General features: G+C 46.0%; 1 protein-coding gene across 2 annotated transcripts in view; it reads left to right on the top strand.

Moving 5' to 3' along the window:
- The window catches only part of TMOD1 (tropomodulin 1), an 85,917-nt gene that overhangs the window by 41,254 nt on the left and 23,259 nt on the right, over positions 1 to 21,404 (top strand). For both annotated transcript variants that reach the window (XM_053568190.1, XM_053568180.1), the window contains exons 3-5: positions 6,307 to 6,463; positions 12,649 to 12,768; positions 21,269 to 21,358. In XM_053568190.1, coding sequence (XP_053424165.1) covers positions 6,307 to 6,463; positions 12,649 to 12,768; positions 21,269 to 21,358 — 367 coding nt within the window. The remainder of the gene's footprint in view (positions 1 to 6,306; positions 6,464 to 12,648; positions 12,769 to 21,268; positions 21,359 to 21,404) is intronic.

Here is a 21,404-nt window from a genome sequence, read left to right as displayed (position 1 = left end):
CTTTTAACTCCTCCATGCCTAACTTAGGTAATAAGGCACATCACATTGTAAAACAGGGCGCCGTTTTAGATTCAGCGGCTCTAGCCCGGCCAGTCTTGGCACGTTTGCCAGCCACTGGCACATGAGGCGCATTCTCTCCTCAGCATTCCAGGCCATTTACTTTAGTTAGTGCATTGGCCATTCATATAATTCTTCCCTAGGTCACATATGCCATTTAAAAAACAACAGCTTTTCATTTACAATTCATCCATTTAAAGTGTACGGTTCAATGGGTTTTATTCACAGAGTTGTACATTTTCACCACCTTGAAAAGAAACCTGATACCCATTAGTTGTCAGTCCTCATTTTCCTCCCGGCCTTCCCATCTGTATCAGTCTGTTCAGGCTGCTGTAACAAAACACCACAGACTAGGCGGCTTCAACAACAGAAGCTTAAACAACAGAAGCTTACTTTCTCACAGTTCTGAAGGCTGGAAAGTCCCAGACCAGGCTTCAGCAGGGTCAGTTTCGGGTGAAGCCTCTCTTTCTGGCCACCTTCTCACTGTGTCCTCTCATGGTGGCTGGCTGGGAAATGGGGGGCAGTGATGCAGAAAGCTCTCTGGTGTTTCCTCTTATGAGGACGCTAAATACTATCAAATCAGGGCTCCACCTTCAGGACCTCATTTAAAGTTAGGTACATCCTCAAGGTCCTATTTCCAAAAGCAGTCACACTGGGGATTAGGGCTTCAACATATAATTAGAGGGGACACATTTCAGTCCATAGCACCAGCACTAGGCAACCACTAATGTACTTTCTTTCTCTTTGGATTCCTCTATTCTGGATATTTCATACAAATAAAATCATACAATACAAGCTTTTGTATCTAGCTTCTTCACTTAGCATAATGTTTTCAAGGCTTGTTCAAGTTGTAGTACTTCATTCTTCTTGTGGATAATATTCAATTGCAGGGATCTAACACATTTTGGTGTATCTATTATTGGTCGATGAACATTGGACTTGTTTATACTTTGGGCTATTATGAATGATGCTATTATGAGCATTCATGTACAAGGTTTTTGGTGAACAAAAATTTTCAAAGCTTTTCCACATAGGAGTGCAATTGCTGGGTCTTTATGGTAACTCTATGTTTAACTTTTCGAGAAACTGCCAGACTGTTTTCCAAAAGGGCTGCATCACCTCACATTCCTCCCAGCAGTGTGTAAGAGTTACAGTTTATCCACATTCTCACCAACACTTGTTATTAGCTGTGTTTTTGATTATTGCCTGGCTATGAAATGGCATCTTCTTCTAGGTTTGATTTGCAGTTCCCTGATGGCTAATGATGTTGAGTATAACTTTACGTGCTTTTTGGCCATTTGTAGGTATTCTTTGGAAAAAGTGTCTGTTTAGCTCTTTTGCCCATTTTTAAATTGAGTTGTTTGCCTTGTATCATTGAGTCATAAGAAATCTTTATACACTGGATAACAGACTCTTATCAGATATATGACTTATAAATATTTTCTTCCAATCTTCAGGTTGTCTTTTCATTTGTGTACTTTGTAGAACAAATGTTTTTAGCTCTGACGAAGTCCAATTTATCTATTTTTCTCTTTGGTAGCTTATTGTTTTGATAGCCTATCTAAGAAACCATTACCTAATCCAGAGTCACAAAGATTTATGCCTGTGTTTTCTTCCCAGGGTTTTATAGTTTAGCTCTTACATTTATATCTTTGATTCATTTTGAGTTAATTTTTAGATATAGTGTGAGATCACATGCTGTTTTTGAAAATAAGTTAAAGTGATAATCAGGAGTTTAAAAATACACAGCAGCCTTTGGTTTTAATCGAAAGTCATGTGGTATCTTGTTAAATATACCAAATAATAGAAAGAAAATAAATTTTAATTCCTAATGAGGCAGATACATGTATTTTGAACATTTACTTAAAAAAATTGATAAGCTAAGGATTATTAGAAAAGGCTTTTGAGGACGGCGCCTGTGGCTCAGTGAGTAGGGCGCCAGCCCCATATGCCGAGGATGGCGGGTTCAAACCCAGCCTCGGCCAAACTGCAACCAAAAAATAGCCGGACATTGTGGCGGGCATCTGTAGTCCCAGCTACTCGGGAGGCTGAGGCAGGAGAATCACCTAAGCCCAGGAGTTGGAGGTTGCTGTGAGCCGTGTGACGCCACGGCACTCTACCGAGGGCAATAAAGTGAAACTCTGTCTCTACAAAAAAAAAAAAGAAAAGACTTTTGAGGCTCGGCACCTGTAGCTCAGCAGTTAGGACTCTGGCCATATACACCAGGACTGGTGAATTTGAACACAACCTGGGCCTGCCAAACAACAATGACAACTGCAACAACAACAAAAGTAGCTGGGCATTGTGGCAGGCTCCTGTAGTTCCAGCTACTTGGAAAGCTGAGGCAAGAGAATCGCTTAAGCCCAAGAGTTTGAGGTTGCTGTGAGCTGTGATGCCACAGTACTGTACTGAGGGCAACAAAGTGAGACTCTTTCCATAAAAAGATTTAAATAGGCTGGGTGTGGTGGCTCACAAATGTACTGGCAGTTTAGGAGGCCAAGGCAGGTGGATCACCTGAGCTCAGGAGTTTGAGAACAGCCTGAGCAAGACTGAAACCCTATCTCTACTAAAAAATTGAAAAATTAGATTAGCTGGGCATTGTCACAGGCACCTGTAGTCCCAGTTGCTTGAGAGACTGAAGCAAGAGGATCACTTGAGCCTAAGAATTTGAGGTTGCTGTGAGCTGTAATCCACAGCCCTCTACGCATTTGTAGGTCTTCTTTGGAAAATGTGACAGAATGAGACTCTGTCTCCAAAAGAAAAAAAAAATTAAGTTAATGATTCCATATGTTCTTGTTATATAAGTAATATTTTTGAAATACATTAAAAACACATTTATTCCCCTACTATAATTATATGGCCTTTGGTTTAAGGCAATAGTTCTCCATTGGGGGCAATCTTGCCCCTCAGAGGAAATTTGGCAATGTCTGGAGATATACTTGGTTGTCACACCTGGCTGTGCTAGTGGCATCTATAAGATAGCAACCAGGGGCTCTGCAATAGTTAGAACAGCCTCCACAGCAAAGAAGTGTCCAGGCCCAGCCCCAAATATGCATGGTATTGAGGTGGAAGAAACCCTGCTTGAACTAAATGAATGGCCTCTACCGGGTCTGAGTTTGCAAACTCTTCTCCCAGCACAATACTGAGCTTCTCTCAGACCAGAATGTGCCCAGTACCTTACTGCCATCAAGATTACTGATGCTCAATGTACACAGCTATGATTTAATAAAAAAAATAAAAAATGAAAATAAAAAAAAAAAAAGGATTACTGATGGTGATGAAAATCTATAGACCTTCCCTTGGGGAATGGAGATCGCTGGGAAAGTAGGAGCTCTTGCTTTCAGTGCTTAATTCATTTTATATGTTTGTGTTTTAGATTTTTAAATTTAAGATATATTTATTCAATATATTCCCTGTTAAATATGTGCACACACACAAATTTGGGCAACCAGGTTCCTATTAAAATATATCTTATCTGATTATACAACAAGAAGAATGATAATAAGTAATTTAAAAAATGAACAAAATAAAAAATAAGAAAAGATAATAACTAACCATAGTTGAGTGTTCACTAAGTCAGCCTTGTGATAAGCATTCTCCGAAAACTGTCTAATTTTCTCAACAAATCTATGAAAGAGGAACTATTAGTATTCACATTTTATAGCCGTAGAAACTGAGGCACAATGAGATTAGGGGACTTGCCCAAGATTGTATAGTTAGAGCATCGTGATTTCAAATCAGCCTTAAGCCTGATGTGGGTCAACTGCAAGGTTCAGGCATGTCACATAGAATTTGGATTACTCGTGTGGATGTTTGCGAGGCAGTGAAGTGTTCTCTCACTTGCTTGTGCCACATCTAAGTGCCCTGCCATGGGAGAGAGAGTGGGCACACACAGTTAGCCACAGGAAGTCCCGTCTAACTTGGGACATGCTCAAAGAAGCATGGCTCACCTGGGAGCATCACCTGTCCTGCCTGTCATGGTGGATGATATCTGAGAACTGCTCTTTAAGGAAAACCAGGATGTGTGTGGCATCACTTAACATTCCTGATGTTCACCCCAAATTCTTCAAGGCTTGATTTTCTGTATACTGGTGGTTCTATTGTAAAATGCTCCAGCTCCCAATGTCTTCCCTAACTGTGGCTCAAATCCAGTTGCATATACACCACCACCACCACTACCCTCTATTGTCCTGGCACTGTGCTGGGTGGGCCCGGCTCACCTACAGCCTTCCCAGAGGCTGGGGCTGGGGCTAGGGGTGATGCACCCTGATCTCCCAATCTCACAGCCACCTAGCTATCTTCATAAGCCTGATCATCATTCCCCTCACAGAAGGGACTTTCAGAAAAGGATTTGGAATGCAAATGACCAAAGAGATGAATTTTGATGGTATGGTACAAAGATTTGAGGTGGAATGACTCTCCAGTTTAGCTGGTTTGGGGGTGTGTCAAGAGGTTAGTGAGGTTCTACCCATACCTGCCCCAGCTCCAAAAGGAAAGGTGCAGGGAGGGGCAGTGATTGAAAGTGGAGACTGCCCTTTCCCCCACATCTGAAGACTAGCCCTGGTTTTGTCAAAGGAGTTTCAGTCCCAGAAACTTTCAAGGCAATTCTTTTCTTGCTTTCTTTGGCCCTCAGTTTTCCCTTGAGGGGAGGGGGTTGTATGCACTAGATGATCTCTAAACATCCTTGCAGCTATAAACTTTCTGGTTTCCTTAAGATACTGAAAGTGAGTTAAAGTCAAGCCCATTAGGGTGAGTCAAATCCAAATCTAATCAAATTAGATTCTTTTTTTTTTTTTTTCTATTGTTGGGGATTCATTGAGGGTACACTAAGCCAGGTTACACTGATTGCATTTGTTAGGTAAAGTCCCTCTTGCAATCATGTCTTGCCCCCAGAAGGTGTGGCACACACCAAGGCCCCACCCCCCTCCCTCCTTCCCTCTCTCTGCTTTTCCTCCCCCCCATGACCTTAATTGTCATTAATTGTCCTCATATCAAAATTGAGTACATAGGATTCATGTTTCTCCATTCTTGTGATGCTTTACTAAGAATAATGTCTTCCACGTCCATCCAGGTTAATACGAAGGATGTAAAGTCTCCATTTTTTTTAATAGCTGAATAGTATTCCATGGTGTACATATACCACAGCTTGTTAATCCATTCCTGGGTCGGTGGGCATTTAGGCTGTTTCCACATTTTGGCGATTGTAAATTGAGCTGCAATAAACAGTCTAGTACAAGTGTCCTTATGATAAAAGGATTTTTTTCCTTCTGGGTAGATGCCCAGTAATGGGATTGCAGGATCAAATGGGAGGTCTAGCTTGAGTGCTTTGAGGTTTCTCCATACTTCCTTCCAGAAAGGTTGTACTAGTTTGCAGTCCCACCAGCAGTGTAAAAGTGTTCCCTTCTCTCCACATCCACGCCAGCATCTGCAGTTTTGAGATTTTGTGGATGTGGGCCATTCTCACTGGGGTTAGAAATCTGCTTTAGTAGTAAGCCCACGTCTAGAAAAGCCTGTCTGTGTTTAAGAAGAGAAAGCAACAGTTAGTCGATGCTATCTTTCTTGAGAGACCCATCTCCAGGGGTGACGTTCAGAACATTCAACTATCGGTATGTCATGAGCACAGATCCATCAGGAGGCAAGAAGGCCGTGGTTGGGCTGGTAGTCTGGCAGCTTGAGCGCGTGCCTAGCCCACCTCCCGCTTCTGCTGAGCCCCGCCCACCTCATGGTTCTGCTGAGCCCCGCCCACCGCACCCCTCTGAAGGCCTTTCTCCAGCTTACGTTTTGGTTCCGCCTCTTCCTGCCTGTTCTGCATCCAGAACCCTAACTCAAACCCCTTTTGGCTGCTTCTTTGTCCAACTACTTGATAACTCAACTGCTGTAAATATCTTCATGCGTCCAAACACCAGCTTAATCATTCATCGCTTAACAGGTGCTCTTTGAGCAGCCTCTGTGCTCAGTAATGAGTCAGCTGCCCTGACCCCTCACTCCCTGGCCTTGAGAAACGTTAAAGGCAAGGACACGCTGGAGAAACCTGAGTCCTAGCTTCTCTCCGCCCTTTGTCTACTGTGTGACCTTGGGCATGTTCCCTCCTGGGGTTTCAGATCCCTTACATGTAAAAGGAGGGACTAGGATGGATTCTATAAGTTCTAAGATTCCTGCTGTCCAGTGATGAGTTTCTGGGGCAATGCAAGTCTGCAGCTGACCACTCTCTCTCTCTCTCTCTCTTGCCCCCCACAACCTCCCCTGTAGAATGCACTGCTGCCTGCAGGCCTGAGGCAGAAGGATCAGACGACCAAGGCGCCCACAGGCCCCTTTAAAAGAGAGGAGCTCTTGGATCACTTGGAAAAGCAAGCAAAGGAGTTTAAGGACCGAGAAGATCTGGTCCCCTACACAGGGGAGAAACGAGGTATTGAACAGTGTTGCTCTAATGACTATGCCATTCCTCACACATCACTGAGTACCAGTGTATGCCACGCCCTGTGTTGGGCCAGTTAGGACTGGGCCTCCTTGTCCTCATTCTGACCTAGCCAAAAAACTAACCCAACTCCAAAAGCATTGATGCATGGTGTAGATTTAGTGAAATTTTGGGGTAGACTGAGGAAAGAGTCAGATCCACCCAGACCAGCAAAACTTTTCTCTAAATCCCCTTTAACTAGACTGTTCTGATTATTTTTCATACAAATCTAGAAACTTTTGAGAATGAAAGAGAGAACTATTAATAATGATATCAGGACATGAGGCCTAAACAAAGACTGACCTGTGCAAATCAGGAATAGAGACAGCCTAACTATCTCTGCTCTTTCCCCAAAGTTCTCTCTGGCTGCTGCAGCATCCCTTCTCTCTGGCCTCTGCTCCAGTCTAAGGCAAGCCATCCAGAAGGCCCTGGAGAACAGAGAGGCCTTCCCTGATCATCCACCCTTGCAGATCTCCCTGGTTGCCCTCCAAAGCCTTCTGCCTTCATCTGTGCCCCCTCACCTTTGCTTATTGCCCCGCTGCCCCCACAGACCTCCTTCTGTTTCCAAACTATCCAAGCTCCTTTCTACCTCAGGACCTTTGCACATACTCCCCATGCCTAGAATGCTGGTCCTGCTTCCCCACTCCATGCTGTCTTCCTGGCAGGCTCTTCCTGCCCTGTAAAAGATATAATGAGTAGAAACAGCCTGGAGCTGGATCTACTTTTGTTGCTGCCCTGGAACTACCACTTACTGACTGTGTGTAAGGAAATATTTTACCCTGCTGTGCTTCCATTTCCTTGTTCATAAAAAGGGAGTGATGAAAGTAATATTACCAGCGTCATGAGCTTGTTAGGAGGATTAAGTGAATTAAGATACCTATAAACGCTTAGAACAGCATCTGGCAGGCAGTAAATGCGATGTAAGTGTTAGGTATTATTATCCTTTAGGTCTCAACTGTACTGTCTTTCCTTTCAGGGAAGTTGTCGCTGTTTACTTGGTTTAGCCCCCCCTTGGTTATTTTCCATCTCAGGAGCTTGTGTGTGTCCTTCACAGCAATTCACGTCTTGTCAGTATCTCTTATTTACTGTCTGTCCCTTTCCCTAGCCTGTGCGCTCCCGGAGCACAATGACTTGAGCTGTTTTTGCTCATCTGCCACTTGTAGGACCCAGCCAGCACAGGGCTGGAGTACGGGGTTTCCGTAGGGAATTGCTGAATGAATGAATGAGTTTAAATTAGGTGAATGTTTAATGAACCTTGTGGGCTACTTCCTTAGCATACAAGGACCTTCCTTATACACGTATCCCTGGCACCTCAGAAGTCCTTAGCATATGGAAGGCACCTAATAAATATTTGTTAAATGAAGGCATTAATTCTAATTCATTATTTCTCTTCAATCTCTTCCATTCTCCCCACTACAAAAAATGTAAGCAGGATGAGCCAAGGGTCCATGTCTGTGGTTGGCATCTTCGTACCCCTGTTGCATTAGCACAGTGCCATGTACAGAGTAGCTGCTTAATAAATAATAAAATAAGAAGGCATGTAGGAGTAGATGTCGTGGGGAGTACTTTGAGTCAGTTCAAACCGTGACATTGGAGCTCAGTCCAGGTTTCACCAAAAGCTGGTGGAAGGTTGGGAAGGCCCAATGGGTGTCTGGATTACAGAACTTTAGAACTTTGAAAAGACTGTGTGATCCAGAGGCATCCTGGAGCAGGTGGCAGGAGAGGTGATGGGGATGTGGGTGGGGGATGGGGTGGGCAGCAGACCTGGGTGGATGGTCATTGCTGCCATCCACTTCCTCAGGTACCCACACCCATCCCAGGGGAGATCCTAGAGGATGATGTGTGGAATTTGGGCAGTACACAGACCAAACCTGCTTTCCCCATCACAGAAAGCTGGCCTGCCCAGAGCCAGGAAAAGCTCCCCAGCCTCCTGCCCTCATGAAAAGCCATAGAGTAGTTAGAATTCATTCTATTTCCATATAGCAACATGCCTAAAAAGGTTCATCATTATTGACATTTAAATGATGGTCATTAGAGTTCTTATGGATTGACTAAGTGGAAGTCTCAGAGACGGTGGGGCAGGAGACCCTCCAGCTCTGACTGGTGGGCTCAGGGCCATTCAGCCCAGCTCCTGCTGACCCCTGGGAAATAGCACCTCATATCACAAGACCCAATAGGACATAGGAAGAACCATAAACTGGTGCAAAGTCCTAAGAAATTTAGAGTGGGATATGTTCTCATTCAAGTGGGGAACATCAGAATAAAGCTTCATGCAGAATATTTTTATTAGTATTCAATTTGGTTGTATGTGCTGAGGAAAATATAAAAATAATAAAGACTTAGTCAAGAAGTTGTATGTTCTTAGTCATTCCAGGGCTGATAAAGCATACTCCTTGGCATCAGGGATCAAGATGCTTTCTAGCTTTTCATTCTGCCATCCCTGCAACATGTCCATGTTCTCATGGTCTGCATGGCTGCTGAAGCTCCAGTCATCACATTCACATTCCAACTAGCAAGATGAAGGGAAGTCCAGGTCCCTCTTAGAGTGTCTTAGAGTCACCATACTCACTGTGCTGGTTTTAGGGGCATACTAAACCATGGGTCTTAAATATTTATTGAAGGGTCGTCTTAGTTTATTGCACCAGTCCTTTTCATACTTGATTTCCTTTTTTGGCATTCTGTTTTTCTTGTGTGTTTGTTTTCTCCTATTCGGACCCCTGGAATCTGCTATTAATGTGGAAGTTATGATGCACATACATTTTTCCCCAAATGGTGTGTTTTGCTGAAAGAGGTAATCTATCCCTACTGCAAACAATTTAAACAATAAAAGAAAGTAATTCTCTCCACAGAAAATAAGCACTAATTCCATTTTAGGGAAGACTTTTCTGGATATTTCTCGATGTACTTCCTGCTCTTTCCCCACCTCCATCTTACAACCTTGGTCCAAGCACCTGTTTTACTAGTTAGACTGTTTGAATGTGATGACTAAATGATTGCCCCTCGCACTGGTCCCCTAACCACATCCCGTATTCCATCCTCACCACCTACAGGCAATTCTCCATCAACAGCTAGAAGTAAGCTGGGTTGTGTGTGTATGTGTTTTTTAATTGAGGTAAAAGTCATATAACATAAAATTAACCATTTTAAAATGAATAATCCACAGTGTTGTGCAACTGTCACCTCTATCGGATCTAAAATACTTTTATCACTCCAAAATAAAACCCTGTACCCATTAAGCAGTTGCTCCCCAGTCCCTTTTCCCCAACCCTTGGTGACCACCAATGTTTCTATAGACTTACATATTTTGGATATTTCCTATAAATGCAGTCGTACAATATGTGACTTTGCATCTGGCCTCTTTTGCTCAGCATAATGTTTTCCAGATGCATCCAGGTTGAAGCACGTATCAGTTCTTCCTGTTATGACTGAATAATATTCTGCAATTTGTTTAGCCATTCATCCATGGACATTTCAGTTATTTCCACCTTTTGGGGGTTATTGTGATTAGTGCTGCTTTGAACATTCCTATACAAGTATTTGTTTGAATATCTGTTTTCAGTTCTTTGGGGGACATACCTTGGAGTGGAATTGATGAAACGTGGTAATTCTATGTTTAATTTTTTGGGGGAACTGCCAGACTTCTTTTCCACAGCATCTATACCACTTTGTGTTTCCAGCAGCAATGTCTGAGGGCTGCAGTTTCCCACACCTTTGCCAACACTTGTTTTCCATTTTAGTTTTTTTTTATTACAGCCATTCTATAATGGCTGTGAAGTGGTATCTCATGGTGGTTTTGATTCACATCTTTAACGATCAGTGATGTTCACACTTTTTCGTATGCTTGTTGGCCTTATGTATATCCTCTTTGCTGAAATGTCTACTCAAATCCTCTACCTGTTTTTTATTTGGGTTATTTGTCTGTTTATTGTTGAGTTGTAAAAGTTCTTTTCCATATTCTAGATACTAGGCCTTTGTAAGACTTATGATTTGTGAAATATTTTCTCCCATTCTGTATGTTGTCTTTTCACTTTCTCAATAGTGTTCTTTGATGGGCAAAACTTTTAAATCTTGATGAAGTCCAACTGATCTATTTTTTCTTTGGCTGCTTGTGCTTTTGTTGTCATATTTAAGATTCCATTACCAATTCTTATGGTATGAAAACTCGTGCCTGCGTTTTCTTCTAAGAATTTTAAAATTTTGGCTCTTATATCGAAGTCATTGCTCCTTTTTGAATTTGTTTTTGTATCTGGTGTGAGATAGGGATCCAACTTCATTCTTTCATATCTGGAGATGTACTGGTGTCCCAGCACCACTTGTTGAAGAGATCATTCTTTTCCCATTGAATGGATTTTGCATTTTTGTTGAAAATCAGTTTGCCATACATGTCTGGGTTTATTTCTGGACTCAAAATTCTATTCCATTGTCTATATGTCTATTCTTATGCCAGTCCCACATCGATTAGCTTTTTAGGAAGTTTTAAAAGCAATAAGTATGAGTCCTCCAGTTTTGTTCTTTTTCAAGATTGTTTGGCTAGTTTTGGATTTTTGCAGTTCCATATGAGTTTGAGGACTGGATTTCCATTTCTGTGAAAAAGGCCATTGTATTTTTTAATTTTTTTATGGGGATTACATTGAATTCGTAGATTGTTTTGGGTAGCATTACCATCTTAGTAATATTAAGTATTCCAATCCATGAACTCAGAATATTTTTCTAATTATTCAAGTTTTCTTAAATTTCTTTCAGTCATGTTTTATAGTTTTCAAAGTACAAGTCTTTTACTTCCTTACTTAAGTTCATTTCCCAAGTATTTATTCTTGTGGATGCTATTGTAAGTTAAATTGTTTCCTTACTTTTTTCCAGACTGTTCATTGCTAGAGTACAGAAACCACTTATTTTTATATATTGATCTGATATCCTGCAAATGTTCCCGAATTTGTTTATTAGTTCTAATGGTGTGTGTGTGTGTGTGTAGAAATTTAGTGTTTTCTACATATGAGATCATGTCATCTGTGAACAGAAATGATTTTACTTCTTATTTTCTAGTTTGGATTTCACTTATTCTTTTTCTCCTGTTTACTCTAACCAGAACTTCCAGTACAATGTTGAACAGCAGTAGTAAAAGTGGGCATCCTTATCTTGTTCCTGATCTTGGAGGCTCATTTCCTCATTTCTGTCCTATTCTGGGTCATAGCCATCATCTCGATGAGGCCTTCCCGACCACTCTTCCCAAAAGAGCAGTGCCTACCTCACCCCAGCCTGATCTCCTAGGCCCTTGCCCTGCTGCGTCTCCCTCCATTATGCCTAATAGAATCTGATTCCTTTCCGTGTTTATCATCTGTCTCCTTTCATTGAATTGGCAGCTCTTGCAGGTTCCTAACACTGTTCTCCCCCAGCCCCTAGGAGGGTGCCTGGCACGTAGGAAGCGCTTGATAAATTTCTGTCGCATAAATAAGCAAATATATGTGTGTGTGTATAATTTCTTATAAGTGGAATTAAATTGTCCATCCTTGAAAACTTGCATTTTCACACAACATTCACCTTAGGCATTCTCCTTCTTAGTAAGTAGCAATCTCCATCATCCTTTATAGTAACTGCTGGGATTCCATCAGGTGGATGCATCCTAACCTCTTCCCCAGGCCCCACTGGGAGACACAGCTGTGACCAACCTTGTGCATGGCTCTTCACTCCCTCATTCAGTGATGTCTGACGCTTTAAAAAATATAACAACCCATGGGGCAAGGATGCATTTTTATTTTTTAATAATTGGAGGGTATTTTATTTATTTTGTTTAGAATGTTTACAGATTTTTTCGCTCATAGCAAAACAGTTAGGGTATTATATTTTATTACATTTTTATATATTTTTCTTTTGTTTCTTTTTTTTTCCTATTTATAGATTATTTAGTCATGACCAATGCTTTCAATAAAGAGTAGTCTGCTTTGACCAAGTTATAAAACCATTCCTTTCAAGTGTGAAGGGTGCTGTTGTGGAGGTCCCTGATTCCTGCTCTTTGGAGAAGTTGGTCCCCGTAGGGGGAAGCCTCAAGGGACTCTCGGTGTGGAGAGATCCAGAGGGCTCTATGGTGGTCCACCCAGGGCTGCACAGCCCTTCTGTGACAGTGCCCCATGTGTTTGCAGGAAAGGTCTGGGTCCCCAAGCAGAAGCCAATGGATCCTGTGCTGGAAAGTGTGACACTGGAGCCAGAGCTGGAGGAGGCCTTGGCCAATGCTTCCGATGCAGAACTCTGCGACATTGCAGGTAAGAGGCATTCCAGAAGCTTACCTAGGTTCTCCAGAAGAGTTTCACTCACATAGGCAGGGGGCCTTGTAAGGTTCATTTCAACAAGTACACCCTCTCTGTTTCTAACAAGAATCACAAGAGACCAAGAGTGTTACAATTAAAATCCTTTATAACAAACCAAAATGAGGCTGGTGTTGGTGGCTCATGCCTGTAATCCTAGTACTCTGGGAAGTTGAAAAGGGAGGATTGCTTGAGGCCAGGAGTTTAAGAGCAGCCTGAGCAAGCGTGAAACCCTGTCTCTACAAAAAAAATAGAAAAAATTAGCTGGTCATGGGGACGCATAGCCAACAGCTTCTTGGGATACTGAGGCAGGAGGATCATTTGAACCCAGGAGTTTAAGGTTGCAGTAAGCTACAAGGACACCACTGCACTCTAGCCAGGGCAACAGAGCAAGATCTTGTCTCAAGAAGAAAAAAATGAGGAAAATAGAGATAAAACTACCCACACCTATCGCACAACAAAAATATCTATTGTTGCCATGGGATCCCAGCCCAGAGGGACATGGATGTGTCCCAGAGAGAGCAGCATGGGCCCTTCCCTAGCCCTTTGCATCAAACCCTGCCCAAGCCACTTGGGAACAGACAAAGGGCCTGAGCATCTCCTGTTTGAGAGGCTAGCAAAGAGTCAGAGCAGTCACCTGATTTTACAACTTTGTACTTTGCCTGTGATCAGTTCAGAGAGCAGCTATGAGGGGATCTCCCCCATGTATCTTACAGTTGCCCCACACCCTGCATTTTCACCTGAAAACGCAAGAAACTGTCTTGATATTCAATGCCCTCTGCCACCTCCCTGCCCCCTGAGGGCCAGGCACCAGCCTCATCTGACACCCAACACTCCCCATCACACTGTGCTCCCTGCCTCAGGGAGGGAGTGGTTTTTGTTCTGCAGATTTGGGGTTTTTGTTCTGCAGATTTTACTGACAATCACCCAGGTCATAGCAGGAGGTGGATGGGTGGGGACAGACTTGAGGCAAGTGGGCAGGGGAAAGAGGGGATGACTGCCACTAACTGGCTGTGGGAGGTGGGTGGAAGGAGCAAGGAGGACTGGCCCAGGGTGGAGCAAGAGGGAGAGATACTCAGCTCGGTTTGGGGCCTACGGCACCTGAGGTTGCTGCAGGCCACGCAGGTGGGGATAGCTGTACAGGAGCATCTAGGGTTCTGCAAGCAGTCCCCATTTGGATAGAGATTTGGGCATCCATTAGTGCTCCAGACAGAGCACATGGCCTGGGGCCCTGGGCAGGCAAGTGCCAGGCCCAGGAGAAGCCTTCGGGGGGGGGGGGGGGGGTAAGTGGTGGAAACGAAGCAGAGCTAGTATGGAGACCAGTTAGCCACGAATGGGCTGCTAAGCAAAGGCCAGATCAAGACAGGCAGAGCCTGAGATGCAAGAGCCACAAAGACAGAGTGGGGTCTCAGGGCTGGCCAGAAGGCTTAGAGGCACACAAAGCTAGAGGCGGGGTGGGGCTGCCAGCACCAGGGACTTGGATGGTGGCAGATAACTTCTGCCTCATCACATCACTGGCTTGCTGTGATGTGATGAATTGTGGGCATGGGGCTGTGCTTGATTCCTGATAGCATTTGTGATGGGGGTGTAGGTGCTGGGAGGTGGCGCTTAACTTCAGTAGGGTCATGGGGTAAGAGGCGGTGAAAGACTCAATTATGCACAAGGCGGGCCCCTGGGCAGTGGCGGTGGCAGAGACCTGAGTGAAGAATGGGGAGGGCCAGTGTGTGACCCTGAGTCCAGACAGTCCTTTTTTCAGGAGACAGAATTTGAAGGACAAAGGGCAGCGGCTTGAAGGGCAGCTGGGCTGAGAGGGAATGGTTTTCATTCTTGCTGTGAAGTGCAGACACAGTGAGGGCTTCACCCAGACTGGAGTGGAGCACTTCCCTCGGGAACCTGGTTTGCCAGCTTAGGGGTTTGTTTTGTCAGAAGCCACACAAGCCCTTTTAGATCCTATGTTGTGTCCATATTTCAACCAAACCACTCCCCTTATTGGGGGGCATGACTTCCAGCTACCTGGGTAGCAGGGCGGGGGTGATGCCTCATCTCTGCATTGACTGAGCCTGGGGCTGTTTCCATCCTGGACTTTCTCCTCCGATTCACCCTCTGTGACATCACTCCCCTTATTAGGCAGATCAGAGGGATTATCTCATGACTCTGTTGTCACAACCGCCAGCTCTTGCCGGATCCTGAACCAAAAACAGAACTGCAATAGTGCACCAAGTTTCCGTGTTGCCTTCTTGAACCTGCCTCTCTTTATTTTTTGGCATGGCTATCTGTTGTTATCTGTCCATACTGTTGGTGTCCGGGAAGGAGAGGGGAGCTGTAAGTCTGCACCAGTGTTAACTGGCTGATCTTGGACGCCTATCATTTTATACTCAAGAGAAGGACGGATGGGCATATGTTGACCCCCAGCCATGTTCCAGGTGCTGTGTGAGTCGTCTTCAAAACCTGTTGCATTTATTGAACACAACAATACTATGAAGTAAGTTCTATTATGTGCCCATGTTGCAGGTGGCAAAAGTAAGCAAGGTGAGGTTTTTGCCCAAGGGGTTTGAACCAGGCAGCCTTGTTCTAGGGCCCATGTGCAGCGTCACCACTCAGTGTGACCTGAGTGAAGCCCTCCAGGGCAGGCAAGGACATAAGGAACACAGAGGGTGGGCCAGAGAGGGTGAACCACCAAGGCAAGAAGCACCACATTAGGAAAGGCTCTGAGTGCCACACCAAGGAAATGAAACCTGGGACTCTGGGAGTGGGGCAGAGTCGGATGAAAGCAGGGCATTGGGCAGAGAGGACAGGTGTTCTGGAGGGTGGGGCTATGGAGACGGCCCGGGGTGAGGCCGAGGGCTGAGGCAGAGCCATGAGACTGCAACCCAGATGTGGATTCACCAAGACACCCGCTGCTCTTCGCAGTGCTGGCTCAAAGACTGAGGAGCTGAGATGACTTCAGGTTTTCTGGCCTGAGGGACCAGAAAACAGGCTGGGTGGCCAAAGGGGACTGCTATACTGTGAGCTAATTTCAAAGTCGCCACATGAGCTGGAGGCTGGACGTCATTTTGGAGTCACCGGGTGGAGCAGGCCCACCAGGGATCTGGGGTGGGGCTGGGTGCAGCCTTTCTCAAGAAGGGGCTGCCGGAGACCACGAGTGTGGGAGACCCATTATAGGATGGAGAGTAGGGAGAGGAGGACCTGGGGTCTCCAGGTCACTTGTGATCTGGAGGTCGGACTTCCAGGCAGAGCCTTTGCGTCCTCTTGGCCTTCGCTTGCTTGTGCACAGAGGCGGCACCGGTTAGCCAGTGCCTCCCACCTGCTTGGTGCCAGGTGCTGGCCTAGGCCCTGGTGAAAGAATAAAAGTCAGACAACCCGATCTCGCCCTCCCAGAGCCTAAACAAATACTAGGTGAATAGGTGACAGATGAGTGTCATAACAGAAAAAGGAGAGTGTGGAAGGGGGGTGCTGGGTTTAGGCGGTGGGGCCAGGGGAGACAAAGGAAGAGATGCGGAAGCTGAGCCCGAGGGGGGAGGAGTGGGGACGAACTAGAGAAAGCACAGGGAGGAGGGCCCCAGGCGAGACATGGCAGAAGCAGCCCCGCGCAGCTGGGCAGGCCCTCTGAGCTTCGCCCTGCGTGTGCGCTGTGGCAGGCTTGGTGTCTGCTGAAGGCAGGAGCCTACAGGAGGGTGCCAGCGAGTGTGCCATGCTGACCCAGGCGTGACACAGGTAAGGGGCATCCCTCGTGCACGCCCATTCATTCACGGAGCCAGAGCACAGCCCTGAGGGGATCTCCCCCATGTATCTTGTGGTTGCCCACACCCTTCTTGCTGTCCTCCAGGATGAACCAGACCAGTCCCTGCCTTGGGGGGCCCAGGAGGTGACGACGAGGACAAACCAGAAACACATAGATTTCAACATTAAAAGTGCCCCCACTGGGTGATGGGCAGGGTGAACAGGACCCTGACAGTGCTAAGCTCTTGGCACGTGGCCTTGGGGTGTAGCCCAGAGTCAGCTGCAAGTGCTTGGAATTGTCAGTGCCTCCCATGCCCACTCAGGGAGCTGGTCCTGACTGGCCTTTAGGGACCCTTTAGGTGGGGCAGGCCCAGGAAGGGAGTGGCTGAGGGAGACTCACTCTTCAGATGAGGGACCCCCCCAACCTCCCAGGGCATCTGGCAACCCCTGGGGGCCATCAGAGCCAGTGGCCATCAGAGGCAGTCTTAGCCTGAGCGGCCCCTGGTTTCTGCTACTTCCCTGTGCTTAGACACCTGTCCTCCTGCTATTCTATCAGTGTCACAGTGTGGCTTATCCAGGAACAGTTCAATTGCACCCCAGTCCTGGCCTGGAGCCACTTTCTCCCACCTGTCCCTAGGATACAGGAAAACACCTTCCAGCCGTCTGCGCAGAGCCAGCCCCGGCAGTTGGCAGCTGGAGGAGCCGGACGCGTGCTGTTATCTCTCCTGAGTGGAATTACCAAATGAGTGAACACTGCCAAGGCAGAGAAAGGAAAGAGAACTCAATGTTCTTTTTCAGAGTTCAAAAATAGCCCTTTTTGAGTTTTGAGGAAGATCTAGACTGAAAAAAAGAAAAAATCAAGTTCCCCGGTGCTAAATTCAGCCTTGCCAATATCTACAAAGAATGAAGCAGCAGGCAATGTTGGTGGGTGGTTTTCTCCCCTCACTCTCTCCTGGCGACTATGGAGTATGCAAAGCCAAGCAAGGGAGAAAGTCATGCTTTTGTGCCTAGGCTTGGCCGGGGGTAACACTGGCTCCAGAACCACTAGGTGCTCTGCTCATCAGTGGAAATTTTAAGCTTGGCCCCTTCCCTCCTTCCTCCCTTCCCCCCTTTCTCCCTTCCTCTCTTCTTCCCTTCCTTCCTCTTTCCCTCCCTCCTTCTTTCCCTTTCTTCTTTCCTTACCTCTGAGCTACAAAATAGTTTCATTTCTTCTTAGGGCTGCTCTTAACACACATTATCCTTAGAGCATATGCTATCTGTCCTTAGAATTGCAATGTCAAGGGGTTAGTTTTAGACCTGCTCCTGACCTAACAAGTGTGAATAGTAATTTAGAAGCCACAAGAGTCCTTGCTGAATGATTTTGGCGAACCATTTGCCTCTTAAGCTTGCTGGAAAAGCGGGGAATTGACAGCTCCTGCCCTGGGTGCTTACTATAAAAATCAAACAGCATAAAAACCCAGAAATAGCTGTGTGGCTATAAAGTCCTACGGGAAGGTAAGAGATCAGCATTCAAACATACTTCATTTGACAGGTGAGAAGACTGAGGCCCCCAAAGGAGACGTGACCTGTACCTGGTTACCCATAAAATAGTAGGAAACCCCAGACTGAGACTCAGGTCTCTTTCCCCCTGGTCCCCTAGCAGCTCCTGGTAACGTCCCTGCCTCTGCTCCTCTTTCTAGACCATCACAGGAAGCAGGGCATCCAAGCACCAAATGCATCTTCCATTTTCTACCTCTATGCACTCTGAGCAAGTCCAGCCAGCCATTTGTGGTCACATTTTTCATATGATTCCCAAAAACCTTTACAAACCTGAAAACCCAGCACATCCTAACACTTCCCTAAGTCGCTGTGTGGGAGCCACCAGAGCCTGATCTGCTTCACCTGCTGCTGACTCAGGCTCAGCTCATACACAGGCACAGCCTAAATTAAAACCCCAAGAGCTCAAAAAAGTACAGATGCCTCTGTGCCTACCGGTTCTCCTTAGTGATGAATAGGCAAGTCTAATTTTAGCAGAGATGACTTTCAGAATGTGAGAAACAGAAGGGACTTTGAGATCATCTCATATTGTGGTTATCCATTCCTACGAGTATCAAGATCATCCAAGGAAATTAAAACATCTCCAGAGATTCAGATCAGTTGGTCTGGGGGGAGCTAGGCATTGACACGGACATAAAGCTCTCTGGGTGATTTGTATGTGAGTCTTGGCTCGGAGGGGGCTGATGTCCAGAGAGACAGAGCACGTGCCTAAGGTCACACTGACATCAAGGCTGGAACTGGGGTGTTCTGACTCTTCATTAAAGGCTCTCATGTTGTCTCTTTAACTAGAAACTACATCTAATGAAATGGCTTGGGGATTTTAAAAAATCATCACCAAATATTTACCAAATACCCATGGTGTTCTGGAAGAGGTGGTAGAGAGAGTTAAGTCCTCCCTAACTTCCAGAAGCCTACAGTTCTGTAGGGGAAGCATATGTAGCCAGATATCTCTAACACCGGTTAGACTCTGTGGTGTAATAAGCACATCAGGTTCTGTCAGGGGAACTGGAGAGGGCAGGCAGGAATCCAGGAAGACTCCCTGGAAGAGGAAGGCTTGCTCCAAGTCTCAAAGGCTGACAGGTAGAGTTATTAGATAAAATACAGGATGTCCAGTTGAATTTAGGTCTCAAATAAACAATGAGCAACAACTTTTTAAAATATGTCCACAATATCGAATAGGATATACTTATACTAAAAAGTGATTTGTTGTTTATCTGAAATCCTAATTGAAGTGGGTATAAGAATCACTAGCGATGGGACAGCACTGTCAAAAGCAGGAGCATCTGGAGCAGACACGATGTGAGAGGCACAAGGCTGTTGAGGCAGGGCCAGCCCCGGCTGTGGACTTGGCCATACCAGCCACCATCCTCCCATCTGGACAGCTTCACAGCTCCCCAGGCCACATCCCTCTTTCCCCTTAGTAACGAGTTCTCCATATACATCCTGAACTCAGATCAGACCTCTCACTCCCTACCCAAGCTTTCAGTGGCTTCCCAGGTCATACCTAGGAAAAGACAATCAAACTTTGTGCCTCAAACCAAAAGACCCTATAGGATCCAACCTTGCCTCAGTGAATAAAATCTACTCTAGAGGTTTGGGCAGCTTAAGAGGAGCAGTGTCAGGCCTTGGCTGCCCATTGAAACCACTTGGGAACTTGAAAAATGTAGATGCCTGGGGCGGCGCCTGTGGCTCAAGGAGTAGGGTGCTGGTCCCATGTGCCGGAGGTGACAGGTTCAAACCTAGCCCCGGCCAAAAACCACAAAAAAAAAAAAAAAAAATGTAGATGCCTGAGCCCCATCACCAGAGGTTTTGCGTTAATTGGTCTGGAGCAGGCCTGTGCATCAGGGATTTCAGAAGATTCCCAAGTGATTCCATTGTGCAACTGAGTTGAGAGTCACTGTAGAAAGTGTCTTCCTGCTCAGTGAGGCAGGTGGTGTTGTCGCCTCCTCATCACCACATATCCAGCTTCATCTCTGTCTTTCCTGTTCACCACACTCCTTCCTCACTGGCCTGCCACTTTCTTGAGCCTCGGAGCTGTCCCACCTGCTACCCCCTCTGCCTGTAATGCTCTATGTCCCTTCTCTTGACTTGGCCTACAATTTACTTATCCTTCCCATCCCAAGTCCCTCTTTTTTTTTTTCTTTTGTAGAGACAGAGTCTCACTTTATGGCCCTTGGTAAAGTGCCGTGGCATCACAGCTCACAGCAGCCTCCAACTCCTGGGCTTAAGCGATTCTCTTGCCTCAGCCTCCCGAGTAGCTGGGACTACAGGCACCCGCCACAACGCCTGGCTATTTTTTAGTTGCAGTTCAGCTGAGGCCGGGTTTGAACCCGCCACCCTCAGTATATGGGGCCGGCACCTTACCAATTGAGCCACAGGCACCCCCCCCCTCCCCCAAGTCCCTCTTTTATGTTCTCCAAGAAGATGCTGAACTTTTCCTTTATGACCCTGATCATACCTGATGCTGAGGTTAAAGTTGTGTGGGCACTTGCCTAGCACCTTTCTCCCCACCAGCTTCTTGGGTGGAGACTGGGTCTTTCTAGTTCTCTATTGCCCTCCCCCGGCCGAGCCAGGTGCTCTATAAATGTTGAACAAATGAATGGGTGAAAGAAGGGCTGAGTACAGGAATGTCGTGGTCAGATTGGCACTTCCAGGATCTTTCTGGCTTCTCTATGCTGAATGTTGGGAGGTAGAGGGTAGAAGGAGGCTGAGGCCAAGCCACCAGTGATCACACAGCTGTGATAATACAGTCAAGAAATGATCTGGTCTCAACCAGGACAGAGGTGCTGGAATGGGAGAGGGACAGATCTGAGAGACCCTGGGGCCATCATACGGACATGGGGAAGAGGGTGCCAGGTGACTGAGGTTTCAGAGGCAGGACAGCAAGATGGAGACATAGGAAGAGGTCATTGCTGGAAAGGTCCATTCTGCTTTGTCCAAGTTGGGTTGGATGTGCTGGTGGGACATTGGGGGAGACCTAGGGATCTGAGGCCGGGGTCTACAGAAGTCTGGGCTGGGGATGGAGGTTTGAGAGTCACATAAATAGAGGTGAGAATAAAAAGCAAAGACTAATGTTGAGTTTTCCTGCAAGTGTCTCTTGCCATTTCTGTGAGCCAAAGTTCCCAAGGTGTGGAACATCCATCCCCAGGAGGCTCTTCTGTCTAGGACAGCAGAGTCACGGGACCATCCCTTGTCCCCACAGCCATCCTGGGCATGCACACGCTTATGAGCAACCAGCAGTACTACCAGGCCTTGGGCAGCAGCTCCATTGTGAACAAGGAGGGCCTCAACAGTGAGTACTCTCCCCTGCTGTCTCTCGGCACCTGGTCCCAACCCCA

The sequence above is a fragment of the Nycticebus coucang genome, chromosome 2 (genome assembly GCF_027406575.1).
Source record: "Nycticebus coucang isolate mNycCou1 chromosome 2, mNycCou1.pri, whole genome shotgun sequence".
NCBI classification, from domain to species: domain Eukaryota; kingdom Metazoa; phylum Chordata; class Mammalia; order Primates; family Lorisidae; genus Nycticebus; species Nycticebus coucang.
The sequence above is the reverse complement of the archived record's forward strand: the minus strand, read 5'-3'. Positions and strand labels throughout refer to the sequence as shown.